Raw genomic sequence first — 20,290 nt, 5'->3', positions numbered from 1 at the left:
TATATTACAGGATATTAATGACCAGTGATTGCTATCTCCTGTTACTCTAGTTTTCATTGTTGATGATGTTATTGTGTGAGTTTTTCCCTTCTTTGGGATTTGTTGCTGTGAGGTCATATATTGTCTTTGTCTTTGTTTTTGTGGATGTTGCTAACTTCCTTGGTTGGAGCTTTCTTTCTAGTACTTTGTGTAGGTTTGTGGCTAGGTATTGATTAAATTTGGTTCTGTCATGGAATATCTTGTTTTATCTGTCTATCGTGATTGAAAGTTTTGCTGGGTATAGTAATCTGGACTGACATCTGTGGTCTCTTAATGTCTGCATAACGCTTAACCAGGACCTTCTGGTTTTCATTGTTTCCATTGAAAAGGCAGGTGTAATTTTGATAGGTCTGCTTGTATATGTTACTTGGCCTTTTTTCCTTTGCTGTTGTTAATAATTTTTTCTTTATTCTCTATGCTTCATGTTCTGATTATTATGTGGTGAGGGGACTCTTTTTTTTTTGATCCAGTCTATTTGGTGTTCTGTAAGCATCTTGTATCTTAATATGTTTTCCTTTCTTTAAGCTGGGAAAGTTTTCTTCTATGATTTTGTTGAATATATTTTCTGTGCTTTTGAGTAGGACTTCTCTTTTATCTATCCCTGTTATTCTTTAGTTTGGTCTTTTCATGGTGTCCCATATTTCTTGGATATTTTGTGTGAAGGTTTTGTTAGATTTAATGTTTTCTTTAACCAATGAGACTATTTCCTCTATTGTTTCTTTAGCACTTGAGATTCTCTCTTCCATCTCTTGTATTCTGTTGTTTATGCTTGCATTTGCAGTTCCAGATCATTTTATCAATATTTCTGTTTCTATAATTCCCTTGGTTTGTGTTTTCTTTATTGTCTCTATTTAGGTTTTCAAGTCTTGAATTATTTCTTTCATCTGGTTAATTGCTTTGTATTGGTTTTCTTTAAGAGATTTGTTCATGTCTTCCAATTTTTGTTTGTCTTTTCCTCCATTTCTTTGAGGGAATTTTTCATTTCCTCTTTTAGGGCCTCAAGCATTCTCCTAAAATTATCTTTTAGGTAATTTTCTTCTGCTTCATCTATATTTTATTGTAGGAATTCCTACTGCCAGTAGCCTTTAAGTTCAGGCCCACTTGGGCATGACCTCTTATACTATTTATGCCAATGTAAAGTGTGAGTCTGACCTCTTTTCCAGCTGTGTGATTTGATTGCTGTTCCCTATTCCAGCAGAAGATTGTGATCTGTGAGTCTACTCCAAAATAAATAACCCTCTATTATATTCAATTCTGAGCTAGTGTTGGATTTCTTTTAGGCATCTTTCTTTAGTATTTGGGCTTTCGAGACTTGCTGTTGTGGGGCCACTAGTTATTGTTGGTGTCTTGCTGCTCTTTGCAATATTGCGTGTGTTCTTACCTTGTCTACTCATCTTTTCCTCTGATCGGTGTAGGTGGGGCTGTGTCTCTGGTGATTAATCTTCCAGGAGCAAAGGCTTAAATGGTTGTCCTCTTGGTGCAGTCAGGGCCGCCGTTCCAGTCACCCTGGAGGTCACTCAGTATTCCCCGAGGTGGCTCAGTACTCCAGGGATTCACTTTGTAATCCCAAGAGTCATTCAGCCCTGCTTTCACAGAGGTTGACTGCTTGAGGCTCTTCCTACTGAGGTCATTGCCTTGGGTCTGCTCTGGCAGAAGTCTGACTCAAGCCTGCTTTAGTAGAGGTTGCCTGCTCAGGCCTGTTCTCTTGGAGGTCACCGATTTGTGCCCAGTCCCTCAGAGGTCTTTGATTCAGGCCTGGTCCCTCAGGGGTGGCTGTGTTGTACCTGCTCCAGTGCAGGTCATTGCTTTGGGCCTGCTTCGACTGAGGTTGCTGGCTCAGGCCTGTTCCCACAGATGTCCTGGCTTGGGCCTGCCCCCACAGAGGTCCCTGATTTGGGCCCAATCCCACAGAGGTCTCTAGCTTGGGTCTTCTCCTTCGGAGGTCTCTGACTTGTGCCTGGTTCCACAAAGGTTTCTGGCTTAGACCTGCTCCCTCTGCAGTTGCTCCCTTGTACCTGTTCCTGTGAAGGTTGCTGCTTCAGGCTACGATTGCTGGCTCAGGTCTGTGCCAGCAGAGGTCACTGGTTCAGGCCTGTTCTCACAGATGTCCCTGGCTTGGTCTTGATCCTGCAGAAGTCTCTAGGCTGCTTCCTCAGAGGTCCCTGACTTGCACCAGGTCCTGCAGAGGTCTCTATCTTGGACCTGTTCCCTTGTTGGTTGTTCCCTTGTACCTGCACCTGTAGAGAGGTTGCTGCCTTGGGCCTGTTCCAGTTGAGGTCCCTGGTTCAGGCCTGTTCCTGTGGAGGTCACTGCCTTGTGCCTGCTCTGGAAGAATTTGCTGGCGCAAGCCTGCTCCTGTGGAAGTCACTGCCTTGGGCCTACTCTAAAGTTCTAAAGGAAATTATCAGAAGTAAGGCATTTTTTAAAATATATAAACAATATAACAAAAGTTGGCATATATCATATTTCAAAAAGTAAATCTTGAATTTGATAAGCTATCTATTTCTTTTCAATATTAGTGGGCATGGGGAAAGAGATATTCATAAAACCATCCTGTTTTGATTCAGTTACTCATCTCCAGGGAAAGATGCCTACTTGTAGCTACCAAGGAAAAAGTAATGACTTTTCTCTCTTTGATGAGACAGATACTTTGGCAAGTTATCCCGATAAGGATTGATAAGGCAAATTATATATATAGACACAGAGACTATTATGGATCTGGAAGAACTAAAGGCCAGTCTTGAAGGGACATCAGTTCACTAATCTTTGAATCCTAGTTAATCCGCTGGTTCATCACTCGTATGTACCCAGCACTGCAGGAATGCAAAGTGTGACAGACAGAGAATTCTGGTGTTATAAAAATGTAAAAATCTTGTGCTTCAGGGCCAAGAGAAGAGGCTAATAGAAATTTAAATATTCAATATAAAAATTTACTAAGCAGAATATTAAATAGTTATTGGGTATATCATTCTTCTCTTAGTTTGTTAAATCACTGACACCTTGCTCCCTTCCCATACGCTTCCTATCCATACCTCACAATTTATCCTCTAGACTCCAGAATATATACAATGCATGTTTCTTTACTCAGTGCATGCTAGGTATCTGGGTATGTTCTTACAGTTAAATGAGAGATAAATAATGACATAAGCTTCACGTACATTTGCCTTTATCATTCAGTACAAGAAACAAATCTTCATAATCGTAGCATGTATTTTGACAGTACAGACAGGAATCAAATGGAGTCTTCATACTACAACCAGGATGTGCTAATTTCAGTGAAATGGAACATGACTCTGTAACATATACTACTATTATTTCTGTGAAGTAGGAAAATTATTTCACATATTTCATCCAAACTCGTGATATGGGAATTAGTAACTGCGGCGCGCATCCTGTCCAGCAGGAATGAACGCCACCAAAAACGAGAATTCCTTCTCTGGTCACATCTTTATTTGGAGCCCTTTGATTGAGGAAAATTGGGGGAAGGGAAGATAGAGCAGGGACGAGAGAAAGCTTAGAGAGAGCAGGTTGGGCCCCGAGGCAGCTGCTTTTAAACGGTGAAGAGGCTTGAACGCTGTCCTGATTGGTTAATGCCATTCTGCTGGTCTGAGCATGTGCAAGCAAGGGTGCAGGCAAGGGTGCTCAGCCCCACGTGGCTGAGCCAGGTATACCTCCAAACTGCAGGACCAACCTGTGCCTCCAGGTGGCTCCCAACAGCTCCCCCTATTAATGTCTTTAAGAGCAATAAGGCAAAACTATTTTCCAATCTGGTCCCCACCTCATGATGTGTGGACTGATTAAAGAAAAGAAAAGCAAGACATACCCTCTGCCAATGCATACCTTCCTCCGTGCTTGTGGGACTATCTGGTCCCTAGAGGGTGCTAAGGCTATGCATGGCTAATTGCCTATGAGCTCTTTTGAGGCTGAGAGCCAAACTTGGGGTGAGGATACACATTTCAAGGCTGCCAAGGCCTGTGTCACAAAGACCTTGTCCCACCTCACTTGGGCTAGCAGGTAGCACACCAATCAAAGACACACAGCACTTCCACCTAGACACAGCATGCCAAGAATATCTCTGCTCCCACCCATTCCTAAGGAAGGAAAAGGCAAAATAGAGTCAGTCAGAAAATTGTTAAGAGATAAGAGGTTGCACAGGGTGCTGTTCAAGTCGATGGTGTGAAACAGCTGCTCTTGACACTGCCCAGAGGGTCATCTCTGCTGTCTTCGCATGAATCTTCCACAGCAGGACACTCAGCATCCACTGGGTCATCTTCTTTATCTCTCTGGTCGGTCTCGCTGGCATCCAGATGTATGTCAGCATTCCTAGAAAAACATAAACAAAACTCTCCTCCCAAATAAACATTTAAGAGTATTAAAAACTCTCAGTGTAAAAATTCAGCACAATCAGTACTGGAAGTAGGCTGGTTTTGAACTTAGAGACCTGTAGGTCTCTGCTTCAAAAAGCAAATCTTGTTTGCCTGTACCAGCAAAATTTTGAATTAAAAATTAAGTGTAAAGAATGCAAGAGAAATCCTTTCTCTGGGGGAAGCTGTCACTGGTAGTCCCCCTCTTTGTCTAATAACCAAAACAGTTGTCACTGGGAATTGAACTCATGACCTTTGGAAGAGCAGTCAGTGCTCTTAACCTCTGAGCCATCTCTCCAGCTCCCCTATTCAGATGAAAAACCTCTAGGTAGCATTGTTTTATTCCACCCGTTGCCAGAGGCAATAGGTAATGGTAACCAGGTTGACGCGCCTTTATTATGATAATTAGGACCAGTTCTTTGAGGGAGAGTGGGCGTAGACCATCAATCTGACTACTTCCTGCTGACAAAGGGACGTTGTTTGGGGGATAAATGTCTTTATCTGACTGAATTTTTGGCGACAAATGTTTTTATCTGACTGAATTTTTGGCGACAGCGGCTGTGAGCGGCGGCGGCAGCAGCAGACAGCGGCGGTTGCCCCGCCTCTGAGGCCCATTGTGGCGCGCTCCGCATGGCCCGAAGGCATGGCTCCGCCCCGGGCCGTGCGCGGCTCGCCAGTTATCCTGTATCTGCAACCTGTGCACCCTGCCTCGCCTCAGGCAATGAACTCGCACCGCCGGCCGTGAGTCTTTTTCAAGTACCGGCGAGGAGGGGCATCCGCCCACCCGTGGAGGGCCCGGTTAGGGCCGCGGGGGGCCCCAGTCTCAGACCTTCCCAGGGGCCGGGGAGTGACGAGCACTTAGTACGTGGCCCCGCCGATGAGCCACCTCCGCCCGCCCATGTTGCTATGGAAACGCAGTTTTTCCGCAGAGCCGATTCAGCTCCTCTCTGCCTTCTATGGCGCCGCTGCTCACCACGCAGCTTCCGCCTCGGTCAGGCGAGTCCGCTCAGGTGCTGAAAAAGTCCTCCAAAAACCATAGCCCCGCCAGAAGGCCGGGACACATAGCCTCTGATGTCACACTGACTTTAGCCCGCCCGTCGCCACAGCGACCTGGCTTTTCGTAGACCTCCAGCAAACTCCCCGCCAGCAACTGGTTAGCATGGCCACGCCTCCCGAACGAGCTAGCACTCTCCAGTGCAATTTTGCGTCTCCCTCCTGAGTAGCTGGGATTAAAGGTGTGCACCACCGTGCCAGCCCATTTCCTCAATCAAAATTTCTGTACGTGAGAGCCAGAGACTGAGCTCTCTTAACAAAATTAGGCGAAAATCACCTCCAAAAGCTCTGTGGCTCTTTAAGAACAGGAAAGGAAGTCTTAGAACACGATCAAGCCAGCCTCCCTACGAGACTCTTGCCTCTGAGTCTCTAACAGCGAGTACGGACGGAGGAAGCCGTGGATCTCCCAACCGTAAACCTCGCTTTTTCTCAGCTCCACCTGCACTGAACTTAAGGGATTTTTCTTCCCCGTTGCTTTCTGTACCTTCTTTCAGATACCTTAACTTTGATTTTTTTGTATTTTCTTTTCTTTTTAGGCCTATACTTTGAAATTCTTTTTCCTCCCCTTTCTGGAGGATTCAACTGACGTCACTCACCGCTCCACGTGTTCAGAGTTCTGAAATTCACGGCTCTCTGTGTCCTGGTGTCTGATTTCAGCTTTTTTTCCCGGGCTTTCAGCACGTTGCTAGGCGCTTCCTTCTCAGGGTCCCCCGGCATAGTTGTCAGGGTCCCTCGGCGTCCCGGGTTTCGGCACTAGTTGCGGCGCGCATCCTGTCCAGCAGGAATGAATGCCACCAAAAACGAGAATTCCTTCTCTGGTCACATCTTTATTTGGAGCCCTTTGATTGAGGAAAATTGGGGGAAGGGAAGATAGAGCAGGGACGAGAGAAAGCTTAGAGAGAGCAGGTTGGGCCCCGAGGCAGCTGCTTTTAAACGGTGAAGAGGCTTGAACGCTGTCCTGATTGGTTAATGCCATTCTGCTGGTCTGAGCATGTGCAAGCAAGGGCGCAGGCAAGGGTGCTCAGCCCCACGTGGCTGAGCCAGGTATACCTCCAAACTGCAGGACCAACCTGTGCCTCCAGGTGGCTCCCAACAAGTAACTCTTTGCATAGAATGTGAATGAGCACATATATTTAGCATTCATAGAGACCATCTCATTATGATGCAGAAATAAAGAATGGCAAAAGCAAGGAGAGCTAAACAAAGAAAAGATGCTTCAAGTTGTCTGGGAGGAATTTGTGGTGTACTAAGTTTATACAACCTTACTGACTCACACATTAATGCACAAGGATATGAGAAGGGGAAGTAGCTAGAGGCTGGCACAGGGTCCTGTTTCTGCAGAATTTCTTTGTAACTATAGATCACCCATGTCTGAGGTTGCTAGAAATGCAGCATAATGTTTAGGAAAAAATTTATTCTCTGAGGGTTCAGCCTAGTTGACAGAGACAAAGAAATGATCTCTTTATATTTTTCTCATCCTCAACAGGACATATAATTAAGAATCACAAACAGTAAAAGAGTACATTTCTGAAACAACTACCATCAGAGTCTCTGAATATTAGCATTGATTTATCTAGTAATTCCCATTGCATTGTCTTCGCTTCTAGATGGTTCTTATGAACTTATCAAAAAGTAGAGCTAGGAGTGAACTCTTAGAACCCACTCTGAAGTTCAGCCTCTCATAGATGTTACCTGGATTCCTGGTCTGTAGCAGAAGTGAGAAGTAAGGACCCTGAAGTCTCCTGTGATTGAAAGTCACACTCCAAGTTGAAGACGCAATTTGGGAACTACATAGAAAGGTAGAGAGTGGACTAGGGAGTTGAAAGAGAGGCTAAGGTATCCCAGAATGGACTTTTGGAAATTGTCTTAAGGCAGCGCCTTGTAGAGTACAAACAAGCAATGTAGGTGATCTATTAAAATACTCTGTTGGATTAATGTTGAGGTCTTTAATCCATTTGAACTTGAGTTTTGTGCATGATGATAGATATGGATCTACTTTCATTCTTCTACAGGTTGACATTCAGTTATGCCAGCACCATTTGTTAAAGATGCTATCCTCCTTCCATTGTATACCTTTAGCTCCCTTGTCGAAAATCAGGTGTTCATAGGTTTGTGGGTTAATATCTGGGTCTTCTATTCGATTCCATAGGTCGACTTCTCTGTTCTTATGCCAATACCAAGCTGTTTTCAATACTGTCGCATTGTAATAGAGTTTGAAGTCAGGGATGGTAATGCCTCCTGAAGTTCCTTTATTGTATAAGATTGTTTTGGCTATCCTGGGTTTTTTGTTTTTCCATATAAACTTGATTATTGTTCTCTCAAGGTCTGTGAAGAAGTTTGATGGGATTTTGATGGGGATTGCATGGAATCTATAGATTGCTTTTGGTAGAATTGCCATTTTTACTATGTTGATTCTCCCAATCCTAGAGCAGGGGAGGTCTTTCCATTTTCTGGTATCCTCCTCAATTTCTTTCTTCAAAGACTTAAAGTTCTTGTGAAATAGGTCTTTCACTTCCTTGGTTAGAGTTATCCCGAGATATTTTATGCTATTTGTGGCTTTCGTGAAAGGTGAAGTTTCTCTGATTTTCCTCCCTGCTTCTTTATCCTTTGTGTATAGGAGGGCAACTGATTTTTTGGAGTTGATCTTGTACCCTGCTACATTACTAAAGGTGTTTATCAGCTGTAGGAGTTCTTTGGTAGAGTTTTTGGGGTCACTTATGTACACTATCATATCATCTGCAAATAACGAGAGTTTAACTTCTTCCTTTCCAATTCGAATCCCCTTGATCCCCTTATGTTATCTTATTGCTATTGCTAGAATTTTAAGCACTATATTGAAGAGGTATGGGGAGAGTGGACAGCCTTGTCGTGTTCCTGATTTTAGTGGAATGGCTTTGTGTTTTTCTCCATTCAATTTGATGTTAGCTGTCTACAAGACATAGGCACAGGAGACCACTTCCTAGGTAGAACCCCAGTAGCACAGACAATAAGAGAATAAATGAATAAATAGGACCTCCTGAAACTGAGAAGCTTCTGTAAAGCAAAGGACACTGTCAGTAAGACAAAAAGGCTACCTTCCGACCGGGAGAAGATCTTCACCAACCCCTCATCAGACAAAGGTCTGATCTCCCAAATATACAAAGAATTCAAGAAACTAGACACTAAAACTCTAATTAACCCAATTAAAAAATGGGGTACTGAACTGAACATGAAAAGAAACAACCACAAAGAACAAAAGAAAATTCTAAATTAAACAGAGCTGTTGTAATGAAAACTCATTGAGAAGCAGGAATACAAGGCTTCCTTGTGGTCTGATGATACGGCACAGCTGTGAGGCCCTGTGAGCATGCATGCATGCACATTCTCATTTTCCTCCTACATTTTCTAATAATAATAATAATAATAATAATAAAAAATCAAGTACAAAGAGTCTACAGTATAAACAATCAAGTTGTGGTCTGTCAGTCAGCTCATTAGCAGGATGAGAGAGATGATTAAAAATTCAAATATCTGCCCATTCTATTCAGATCTACCAAATCTGAATCCATATTTTTATCATTGATCCAGGTAATCTGAAGGCACAAACATTGCATAATAAAAAATATTGGAGTATAGTCCCTGTCAAAGAACAAGTGAAGTTTTAGAGGTCAGCAACAGGGTATCAAGTCCACATGCTAGACACGCCTTGGGGACCAGTGGAACGTGGCTCAGGAATTGACTTCATCTAGAGACCTTATCTTCATTATGGTGTCTACTATTGTGAAGAGACACCACAGCCATGGCAACTCTTATAAAGGGAAATATTTCATTGAGGTGGCTATGCCAAGTACCAGCCTTGACAGGGTTTAAAATTTCAGGGTAGGGGCGCATAGATTAGAAATATTAGGCAGAAAGAACAGAGATACGAAAGAAATGAACAGAGACACAGAACAGAGTCTGGAGGGCAATTCAGTGTATCCTGAATTCTCCCAAATCTATTCTTCCATATGCTTATATACCCCAATCCAGAAAGGAGGGGGAGAAGATCAAAGACTGCTTTAACATGATACAAAGAAGAAACAGAGCAATTACTTCTTCAATACCTGAGGCACCAAGCAACTATATCCCGGGTTAAATAGTCTATTGTTTAGGCAGGACATGCAACAACCACATCTTAGGCCAAGCATCTGGTAGGTAGCCACTCCCTGGGTCAAACCTCCAGTCAGATCCTTGAAGGAACAGGAATATGCCTGAATTTTCTGATCTTTGGTCAAGGTGGAACAGATCCACTTCTGTGGGCCATCTTAATAACCAAACACCAAGTAGCCACACCCTAGGTCAAGATATCTTGTTAATAGCCACACCTTAAGTCAAATCTCTTGTCATTAACCTTAAAGGAGCAAGAATAGACCTGAATTCTCTGACCATCAGTCAAGGTGAATACTTCTGTGGGCTCCCACAGGCTTATAGTTTTAGAGTTTTAATTCATTATCATCATAGAAGGACATAGCAGTGTGTAGGCTCACATGGTGCTGGAAAAGGATCTGTGAGTTCGACATCTTGATCCTCAGGCAACAGGAAGTGAACTGTCTAACACACTGAACATAACTTGAACAAAGGAGGCCTCGAAGCCCACTCACAGAGTAACACACTTCCTCCAACAAAGCCATACCTCTTCGGAGTGCCACTCCTTTGGGGGCCATTTTCTTTCAAACCACCACAGACTCCATTCTATCCTTTTGAGGTATGAGAACTAATATCTCAATATTATTCATTGCATTTCATAGTACAGGGTCTTGTAACTGGGGACACGTCATTTGTAAGACTTGTAACTTCCACTTTTCAGCTGACGAAGAGTAACCCACATCATAATTGATTTTAATAACTGATAATTTTAAAATGACCAGTTACTTTCACAATAGTTTTGCAATTCCTTTGCAACCCCTTTGGAAGGTGTGATTAATCAGTAATATTATCTCCATAAGAAAGTTTCCAAAGAATGAACAAATCTAAAACGGGATGTGACTAATTCAGAGGAAGATGTCTAAGTACTGTCATGCTTTGGCTGGATAAATCTCCATGCTCAATGAGAAACATCTATATTTTCAACTTTGTGTTCTGTGTTTCTCTAAAATAATTCTTTGACTACCAATGTTATTATGAAGAACAATTAACCCCTCATGCCTGATCCCTAGCCCATTAGACTTTGGAGTTCAGGCAAGCTCATCATGAAAATTGTTCAGCTGTGAAGAATCCACCCTTACTCATAGTATCCTATCTTTGAATATCTAGCCTTGTATGTCTGACAGTACTGGTACTGATAGATGTGTAGTTAAGTAGAGAGGATCTGGGAGTAAGACTCTCTAAGGCAGAACCCAGTCTGTGCTGCTACATGGAATACACACATCCAAGAAAAAAAATGATGACAGAATCTTCTTTGTGGGATTTTTATGATGCCTAAAAGAAATGATCCATGTGAAGTTCTATCAATGTGTAGTGTTTTATACTTAGTAAGTGACAAACCTTGCATGTCTTCATTTATACACCTTTATTAAGAGCGGGGGAAGTTTTGATTAACCATTGAATAAAGAGCACATAGTTTTTTTTGAACACATCAGACATTTGCCAACATGGTGACTTAGGGAAAGACTCTGGATACAAATGTCTATTCTGTTTCAAGACAGGAGAGAAATGAGTTAGAGGAGACTCATTGAGAATACATTTGAAATTTCTGGGGACAGATCTCTAGTCTCCAGGCATTGGTTAACTAGATCAAATCAGCAAAACTCAACCCATTACCAGGTTGCAGAGCCAGATAGATTCTGGCACCACCCTGTAACGCTTACTACCAGGGCTGAGAAATTCCATAGGAGGGCAGTGATATGCATCTGGACTGTAGAAATGCTGATGGATAGATGCTGGGAAGATACATATGGAGAGAGTCTGTGCACATGTATAAATCATAGGTCATTATTTTATTGAGTCCTCAAACTACTTTTTTTTTTTTTTTTTTTTTTTTTGCCAAGCTGTGACTGTTTATTAACTGACCAGATTACAAAAATACCACGGGCAATACCTTAGTTCATCTGTCTAATAAGCCTGTTTATCTGGTCTTCCCTGTTGCCAGCATCTCCACCTTCCACAAAATGAGTTGTTTTTTTCTTCATTCCACCTCGTGGAGAAGATAATTTGAAGGGCCTCAGGAAGTTATTCGCTTCCTTGAAGCATTTTCCAACTGTATAGATCTCATGAATTAGATCCTCCATGCAGATGATGCCGTATTTACCAAGAGATCGAGCAATCAAGGAATTATCTGTCAAGGCAATTCTCTTCTTATGAATTTTGCCACAGCCGCGTTTGTAGATGAGCTTATTTACTGGCTTCAGATTGGGGTACCCCCACGCAATGTACGGTTCCACAATCCTCAGCATGTTAATTGAAGCCTTGTTGAGCTTAACAAAGGTGCCGTTGAAGATCTGCCGAAGACGAAGAAGCTGCAACACCTTGCGCACCTTTGGGCTTACACCATTGATACCTCGGATTCTGATGACGAACGCCAGCTCTGGTTCTGCGGGCACGTAGAAGTTCCCAGCTTTCCTTGCCATCCTAGCCATGCGAATCTCCGTCCGGTACATCTGCCTGGACTCCTTGTGATAGTACTTGGCCTTTTTATAGATGAGCTTCCTCTGGGCCCTTTGCAGAGACTTCAGGGCAATCTTCTTCCGAAGACGCTTCACCTTCAACTCTGCGAAATTCCTTCGCTTTTTCTTCAGGATTTCTGGCACAGCAGGAACCTTCTTTTTCTTCAGGGTTCCGGGTGCGGCAGGAACCTTTTTCTTCTTCGACACAGCCTCCCTGGTTCCAGGCGGAATAAAAGAGCAAACTACTTGTTTTAAATCTGGTTTCCACTTTCAGCTTATTCAGACAATGCTTCTGCTTGTCCCTTTTTTTAATTTTTGATGAACCAGGATTACCAAATCTATAAACAGTATTAAAGATTTTTCAGTATCTGTGGGTTTTGAAGCAACTTCTAAGTAATTCTTGGACACGGTAAGTATAACTGTGGGAGCTCTACATGGGACTTTAGGATCACTGGCATTGAATGTAGCTTGTTTTGTTTTTATTATGGCATGTATAATTTCTGAGGCTATGTAGTTAGAATTTTGATATAATTTGTTCTATTTTGGGGATCCAGAAAACAAAGTATTGTTTAATTTTATGGTCAATAAATTCAACTAAAAATCAAAATAACTATATCTGATAAAACCTCATTTCATAGAAAGTCAACAAATGCACCCAATCTAGTATTTTTCCTACAAATTAATAGAAAGTATGTGGTCTTATATTACTAGACACAGACAGAAAGGCAGTAGTGAGCCTTTCTGGATTTAGGACATAATTGGGGACCAAGATTAGAGGAAACTACTGAGACTTGTAGTTCAAGTATCACACTAATGGATATGACTTTCTTTGCACAGAGTCCTCCTGAGAGCTCCCTTGACCTCAGCATTCCTCAGGCTGTAGATGAGGGGGTTCAGCATGGGATTGAAAAAACTGTAAAACAGGAAAAGGATCTTCTGTTGCTCCTCGGGGTGCTGAGATTTGGGGGCCATGTACATGATGATGGCACTCCCAAAAAAGAGCCCAACCACACAGAGGTGGGAGGAACAGGTGGAGAAGGCTTTTCTGCGGCCCTCCCCTGACTGGATCCTCAGGATGGCCAACAGGATGCGTGTGTAGGAGACTAGTACAAAACACAGGGGCCCCACCACTATGAACACACAGGCTGCAAAGATGACAACTTTGTTGAGCGTTGTGTCAGCACAGGCCAGCTTGAGGACAGACAGGATTTCACAGAAGAAGTGATTGATTTCATGGGGTCCACAGAAGGGCAGTCTCAGAATGAGGACTAAATGGACCAGAGCCAGGAGGAAGCTCAATATCCAGGAAGCAGCAACCAGGATGGTACACACTCTCCAGTTCATGATGACAGTGTAGTGTAAGGGGTGGCAGATGGCCACAAACCTGTCATAGGACATCACCACAAGGAGGAGACATTCTGTGTGTGCAAAAGCCAAGAAGAGAAAGGTCTGTGTTACGCATCCAACAAAGGAGATGGGCTTCGTCTCATCCAAGAGGTTCACCAGTGTCTGGGGCACTGTGCTGCAGGCATAGGCCATATCGACAACGGCCAGGTGGGAAAGGAAGAAGTACATAGGAGTGTGGAGTCTGGAGTTCAGGCAAATTATTCCAAGGATGGTCCCATTCCCCAACAGGGTGACCATATAGAAGAGAGAGAAAAGTAGAAAAAGGACTAGATGAATTCTTGGACCAAGACAGAATCCGAGCAGGATGAACTCGGTGACCATTGTCTGATTTTCTTCCATGTCTCTATGAAGGAGAGAGAGAGAGTACTAGGAGATGCAAACATATTAAAACATCTGTCTTATTTTTATTTTCATCAGTATTTTTGGTGTGGAATACTTTTAAAATATACTCTTAGAAACTCATTCGTGCAAACTAATTAATAAAATATCACTTAAAAAACAGTTAAATTGTATGTCCATCTGCTCAAGTTTCTCTGTTGTTGTTCAGTTTTTAGAAGGGAAATAAGTCAGAAGTTATTGGCCTAGAACCATTGGCACTAACTATGCAATGGTGGTGCAGGCCTTTAATTCCAGCACTTGGGAGGCAGAGACAGGAGGATCACTGTTAGTTTGAGGGCAGCCTGGTCTACAAAGTGAGTTCCAGGATAGCCAGAGCTGTAATGCAGAGAAACTGTCTTGAAAAACCAAAAACCAAACAAACAAAGAACCCAAAACCAAAACACAACTCAAAACCCAAAACCCTCTATAAAACCTACCAAACTTTTATGTACAAGTGTATCATGAAATAGAGATCTTCAGAGTCTTATGTGTGCCCCCTTGCTATTTAAAAGAGTACTGAAACTTTTAGGATAGCGTCAGGAAAAATAGAAACTCTAGGTTGCATTGGTAGAAATCAGATTGCTGTTACAAATTTTTAAATAGTTATTTACAAAATTTAAATTGTAACTGGAGAATAGAGGCTGTTTTTGATGGGCAAGAATAATTTGATTCCTTAAGGAGTAGAAGCTGAAGCTTAGGACATGCACACCCTTGCAGTGTTAGTGTGGAGGAAGTTGGTAGGAGAAACAAAATCTAACTATAGTCCTATATGAAATTATATATGACCGTTTTTATTTGCCTAAAACATATATTCTATTGTTATATAAATTTATGTAAAAGGTGCATCATTGTTTTGATAAATGAACACAAATCAATGTTTGATAATTTGGTAACTGAGTTATGAATGCACTATACCTATTTTTTTACTTCTCTACACATAGAAAGTAGGGCAGTTAGTATTCAGTTGAATGGAGTTACAGGACTAGACAATGAACTAATTCAGATCTGTGTTCTTATAAACTCCTGGAGATTTGAAGGGTGCTCATGATTTGGGGTTTTCCAAATACACTGTCTGCTTTGATTCCCTTTCTTGGTTTCATCAGAACAAAAATAGTCTAAAATGAAAATAAGGCAGAAGGACATTTAACTTATTCTTTTTTAGACTTACAAAATGGTTGCATTTTATTAATCTATTCTTACCATGTCCGTGTGCAGAGGTCAAAAGACAACCTCCAGAAGCCAACTCTCTCCTTTCATCATGTGAGTTCCAGGGAAATGAACTTGGGTTGATAGACTTAGCCACAGGATCCTTTACCTGCTAAGTCCATTCTGCCTGTCCTACTCATTTTATTTTAACTCAATCCTTTCTATTGATAATGAATACCATATGTAAAACATGAAATTAAGTTTGATAATTGGGTAACTGAGTCACTGAGAAAATTACTAATTCACTTTATGATTTTTTTTCTACACCTAGCAATGATGGCAATCAGTATTCAGTTGAATGGAGTTAAAGGAATAGACACTGAACATTCCAGATCTGTATTCCATAAGCCTCAAATTAAGTAATTTGTTATTTAAATGGACAGGAGAAAAGAACAAGATGACCTCAGAATCAAGGATTATCATTCTCTGTAAGTAGGAAATTCAAAAAGTATTGCCAAATTGATATTGTGGCTAGTCACTTTACAGAAATCTGAATGGACTAATTAGGGATAAATAGTTTACAAAAACCTTTTTGATTTTGATTTTGGACCATGATTTCCTCACTAAGCTTTGTGAAGCACAATGTGGTTCCTGGTGAGAAATTTGTCAATTCCATTGCTCAGACAACACATAGTGAAGCTTAGCGACTTTACCAATGATCAGTGTTAGGGATAACTCAAAGTTTGGTTAATAGGGATGCCATGTAGTTTGGTTAGTCCCCATTTTAACAGTTATATGTAGCAAGGGATATATTAAGAAGTGTTTACTGAGGAATTGGCATGGGAGACAGAATTGGGTTCTTAAAGAAACAATTGTAAAATGTACATGTAACTAATGAGAATAATGACCTAGAAGTAAAAATGTCATTACAATTTTTGGATGTAATCTCCCAGAGGCATGACTGGAAGATTTGAACAACCAGCAAGCTCAAATGCAGTTGCTATCATAAAATACCTATCTGGAAAAAAAGGTAAAAAAGAAGGGAGGATACAGATGTGGAGTGTAGACACCATGTTTATAAGGAAACATTTGGAAGTTGGTACAAAATGACCTTCAGGAGACAGGAACAAGGGAAACCAGGAAAAAAGGAAACTAGATTTCGAGATGTCTGCACACCATGTGGATGTGTGCGTGACTGGCCATCTATCACCTCACCTGTAAGGATTTCTGAGGAGCTCTTCTGGCTGTCATTTCATGTTGTTTACAGTCCTTGGGTACAAATCCCTTTTCTTGAGCAGGTGACTATACAAAAAGGAACATCAGATTAGCAAAATTTTCTGCTTGTATTACAGTTATATCTTCAATTTGAAATAAAGAATATTTAGATATAATGGCTCATGCTTTATGTACTTGCACATTGATGGAGCATGGAAACAGTTTTTCTGAAGAAAATTTCCAAAACTAGATTCTAGAAAGCAGGGAAAATACTCTAGACCAATCCAACCTCTTTAATACCACACTTTGCGAAGAAATAGTTCCCTTACAAATGAAAGCAGACGCTGTCCCTCCCGTCGTAGAAGCATTACTGATACAAAGTGAACTTATGTCGACTGAAAATAATTAAAATGATACATGTTTTTAAAATTCCATATTTTAAAGTTTAATGTTAAATCAACCTGATTAATAAAGAGCGGTAATAACAAAGAGAGAGCAAACCAAATCCTAGTAGCTTTAACCAGTCTGGGAGGATTAAGGGAGTGAACCCAGGCAACCCTTTTATCTGAACATTAAACCCAAAAATTTCAACAGGAAGCAGCTAGAAGTTAGCACAAATCCTGTCTCCTCAGATCTTCTGTGGAGCTGCAGAAACCTCTCTGACTGAAATGCTGTCATATCCTCAGGAAAGGAGATGGTATTCCCTCAGGGTCCAACCTAGTTAGCAGCCCTTGATGGGGCACAGGAAGAGCTATGCCATGAAATATCCTGCGTGCCTTCCTCTGCTGAAAGCAGCAACAATGGAAATTGTGTTTTCTATTTTTGTTCTTTACCTCAGCATACAATTAGGAAACAAAACGACCGGGCATACCTCTGAGACTACAATTCTCTTTAGAGTCCCTAAGTGTTTCTCATTATTTGATCTCATAATTTCCAGAATAGCATTGTCCCCAGTTTCCATGGAATCTGGTAAACCTGCCAGGAAACTGGACCCCTGGAGGAGCTGCTGGCTTCCAGTCTTCAAGTCAACTGGCTTTGGCTGGCATTTGGGTGCCCTGGGCTGAAGCACACATGGAAATAATCGTAGTTGATACAATAGCAGACTTTCTAACACAATAGGTTTATTACGTTGTGATACTGATCTTCTGGGGTTAAAACATAAACCCATTGGGAGATCCTCACATATTTTCCACCTTTGTGTAAAAGAAGGCAGTTGTTAGTTTCCCGCTGCAAAACCTGAATAATCACACAGAAACTGTATTAATTACAGTACTGTTGGGTTATAGTTTACATGTATTCCTAGATAGGCCTTACATCTTAAATTAACCTATTTCTATTAATCTGTGTACTGCCATGAGATAGTGGCCTCCCAGTAAGATTCTGGTATCCTTTTCCCTCAGCAGCTACATGGCATCTCTTTGACTCTGCTTACTCTTTCTATATACCTCTTCCACTCTGGTGATATTCTGTCTTTCCATAGGTCAAATCAGCTTCATTGTTAACCAATGGTAATAGAACATATTCATACCATATGGAGGAGAATCCCATATCATCTCCCCTTTTATGTCTAAATAAAAAGGAAGGTTTTAGCTTTAACATAGTAAAATTATATATAACAAAGCAAATATCAAGCAAGAATTGCAGTTAGAATATATATTTACTTTATCTTTTGTCATAATTAAGGAACTATAACTATCTATTCTTATACCCTATCAAAGATTGAAGAGGGATATAATATTACCTAAGTAAACAGGAAATGCATTGTAAGCAACTTTCAAAACTCTAGAATTGAATGATAGATGCCCCAATGTTACAGAAGTACTTTGGGTGACTGTCCAGGCATCTATCTTCAGCCTATAGGTTCATAATATCTGACAGACTTTTTTCTGAAGTAGGAAATTTGAATATCTATTCTGCCTTGTAATGGCAAATTTCATCAGTTGCTTTCTTCTGTGTCCTGCAGAATGTCTGACAGTTTCTTCTGTGAAGAAGGAATCTAGAAAGACCATCTTGTCTTTTGTAAAGTTCAGCAGTCACTTTTCTGTGGGTCCTACATGTACAGTCCATACAACATAGCTTTAAGCAGTCCAGGCAAGAGCAGTTTTTTTTTGCCCAAATGACTATCCTTGTCACACTGAAGGCAAATTTCATAATGGGTTTCTTCAATATCCATCAACATCTTTAATGTAATTGGTGCTGTTAGAAGCAGACATGTCTCACTGTTAGAAAAATCTAAGTTCTTAAAACATATTCTGTAGGTCTTTGAAGTGTTGAAATCTAACTGAAATATATCTTTGTGTATCTAGAAAATTTAACATGTTTACAAGTTTGACTATAAGTGACTATTAATCTGTAATTTTAAATTATATATTATATTTTAAATGAGCTGTATAAACATAATGCCTTAAACAAGAGCAAAATACATATACACAAAATTGACCTTAAATTTGTATCAATAGACTAAAGTCCATACCAATGCAAAGTATTCATCTCTATATCATATCTCCCCAATTTTTTTTAGAAAGTCATTGACTGTGACCATTTATAATCAACCATCTTTCAATGGAAAGAAACATTTATAAACAATCACTTTGGGAATTTGAGCTTAGTTTTCTTCAAACTGCTTCCTGTTGTTTGTTGGATGAAGTACTTTTGGGGTTCCTGGAGGCCTTTCAGGGGGTATTGTTCCATCAAACCACATTAGTCTAAAAGGAATCCACAGGTTCCCATCCTCTGTGGAAACAAATGTAGAACCTCTTTTCCAAAGTAACTTAATCTTAGATTCAAATTGTGAAGTCAAGATACATTTGAAATCAAATATACATGTTCATTTAGCTTTGCAACCCCCAGAAAGCCATGGCTTTAATCCTCTCCTTAAAGACTCATGCAGTCAGAAAAAGATAGATATACAGTAAAGAGAGATTCAAAGAAAAAAAAACTCTAAATGGTTTACAGTGTGTTTAAATATATGCATGCTAAAAGTTAAGTTCTTAAAGAAAAAAAAAGAAAGACAGTAATTGGATGTGGTGGCATACACCTTTAATCCCAACACTTGGGAAGCAGAGGTACATTGACCTCTGTGACTTCAAGGTGTGGTAGTACACACCTTTAATCCCAATGCCTGGGAGGCAGAGACAGACAGATCTCTGAGTTCAAGGTGTTGTAGCATACAACTTTAATCCCAGCACTGGGGAGGCAGAGACAGGTGGAGCACTATGAGTTCAAGGACAGCCTAGTCTACAGAGTTATTCTAAGACAAAGATATACCTAGAACCTGTTTCAAAAAGTAAAAATAAGCAAAATAGGGGTTAAAATAAAGCCATATAAAGATGGAAAATACACAGAGAATCTTGGTAGTGTATGCTATTATGCTCTCTTTGAATTGTTTGAATGCTGAGGAAGGAGCAACAGCTGCTAAAAGACTTTTGTTTATAAATGCTACTGAACTAATCCAAGATAGGTATTTTGAAAATACCTTGGCTTCAAAACTGAAGTCAAAAGGTATGTTACTTTGGAGAAGAGATTTTGCTTTTGTTTCCACAGAAAATGAGAAGCTGTGGATTCATTCTAGGTTAAGAAAAATCAGGTTTGATAAAGGAAGACCACCTGAGAAATCTCTGGTAGGAACAAATGGTCCAGATTACAGAGTTCTGCATCCAGAATAGATTCAAGACTGCTGCCTGAGATGATCAAGACTCCCAGGATACTCCAGTCAGGACTTGATTATAACTCTAAATTTTCTTTAGGTCCCCATAAGATTATCAGTGCCCCCAATCAGCAGGAAGTAGCCTGGAAAACTACGCCCACATTCCCCAAAAAAATGGACTATGGATATTTTCCTTTGTTAAAAAAAAAGAGGGGTAAATGGTGTGAGAGAATTGTCTGTAATCTGTCAATCATATTTTAAATTAATGCTGATTGGCCAGGCAGGAAGTATAGGTGGGAAAACCAGACAGAAAGTAGAGGTGATGCAATAAGAACAGGAGAATTCTGGGAAGAAGGAAGGTCCCTCGCCACTCCTGCCCAGATCACCAAAGAAGCAACATTTGAGCTGACAACTGAAAAAGG

The 20,290-nt window shown here is 40.8% G+C and overlaps 1 protein-coding gene and 2 pseudogenes across 1 annotated transcript; all 3 read right to left on the bottom strand.

Annotated features, from left to right (window-relative positions):
• Window positions 1–5,079: 5,079 nt before the first annotated feature.
• Window positions 5,080–5,290, bottom strand: LOC148117904 (Nuclear RNase P; annotated as a pseudogene).
• Window positions 5,291–11,481: 6,191 nt separating this feature from the next.
• On the bottom strand, window positions 11,482–12,534 carry LOC146889674 (large ribosomal subunit protein uL30 pseudogene; annotated as a pseudogene).
• A 352-nt stretch (window positions 12,535–12,886) lies between these two features.
• LOC146889673 (olfactory receptor 2A1/2A42-like) lies at window positions 12,887–13,822 on the bottom strand. Its single transcript, XM_085683555.2, has one exon. The coding sequence runs from the start codon at window positions 13,820–13,822 to the stop codon at window positions 12,887–12,889; it is 936 nt and encodes a 311-aa protein (XP_085539681.2).
• Between the last annotated feature and the right edge of the window lie 6,468 nt (window positions 13,823–20,290).

This window comes from Myodes glareolus, chromosome 25 (genome assembly GCF_982192425.1).
Source record: "Myodes glareolus chromosome 25, mMyoGla1.1, whole genome shotgun sequence".
NCBI lineage: Eukaryota > Metazoa > Chordata > Mammalia > Rodentia > Cricetidae > Myodes > Myodes glareolus.
This window is presented reverse-complemented; position numbering and strand designations above follow the sequence as displayed.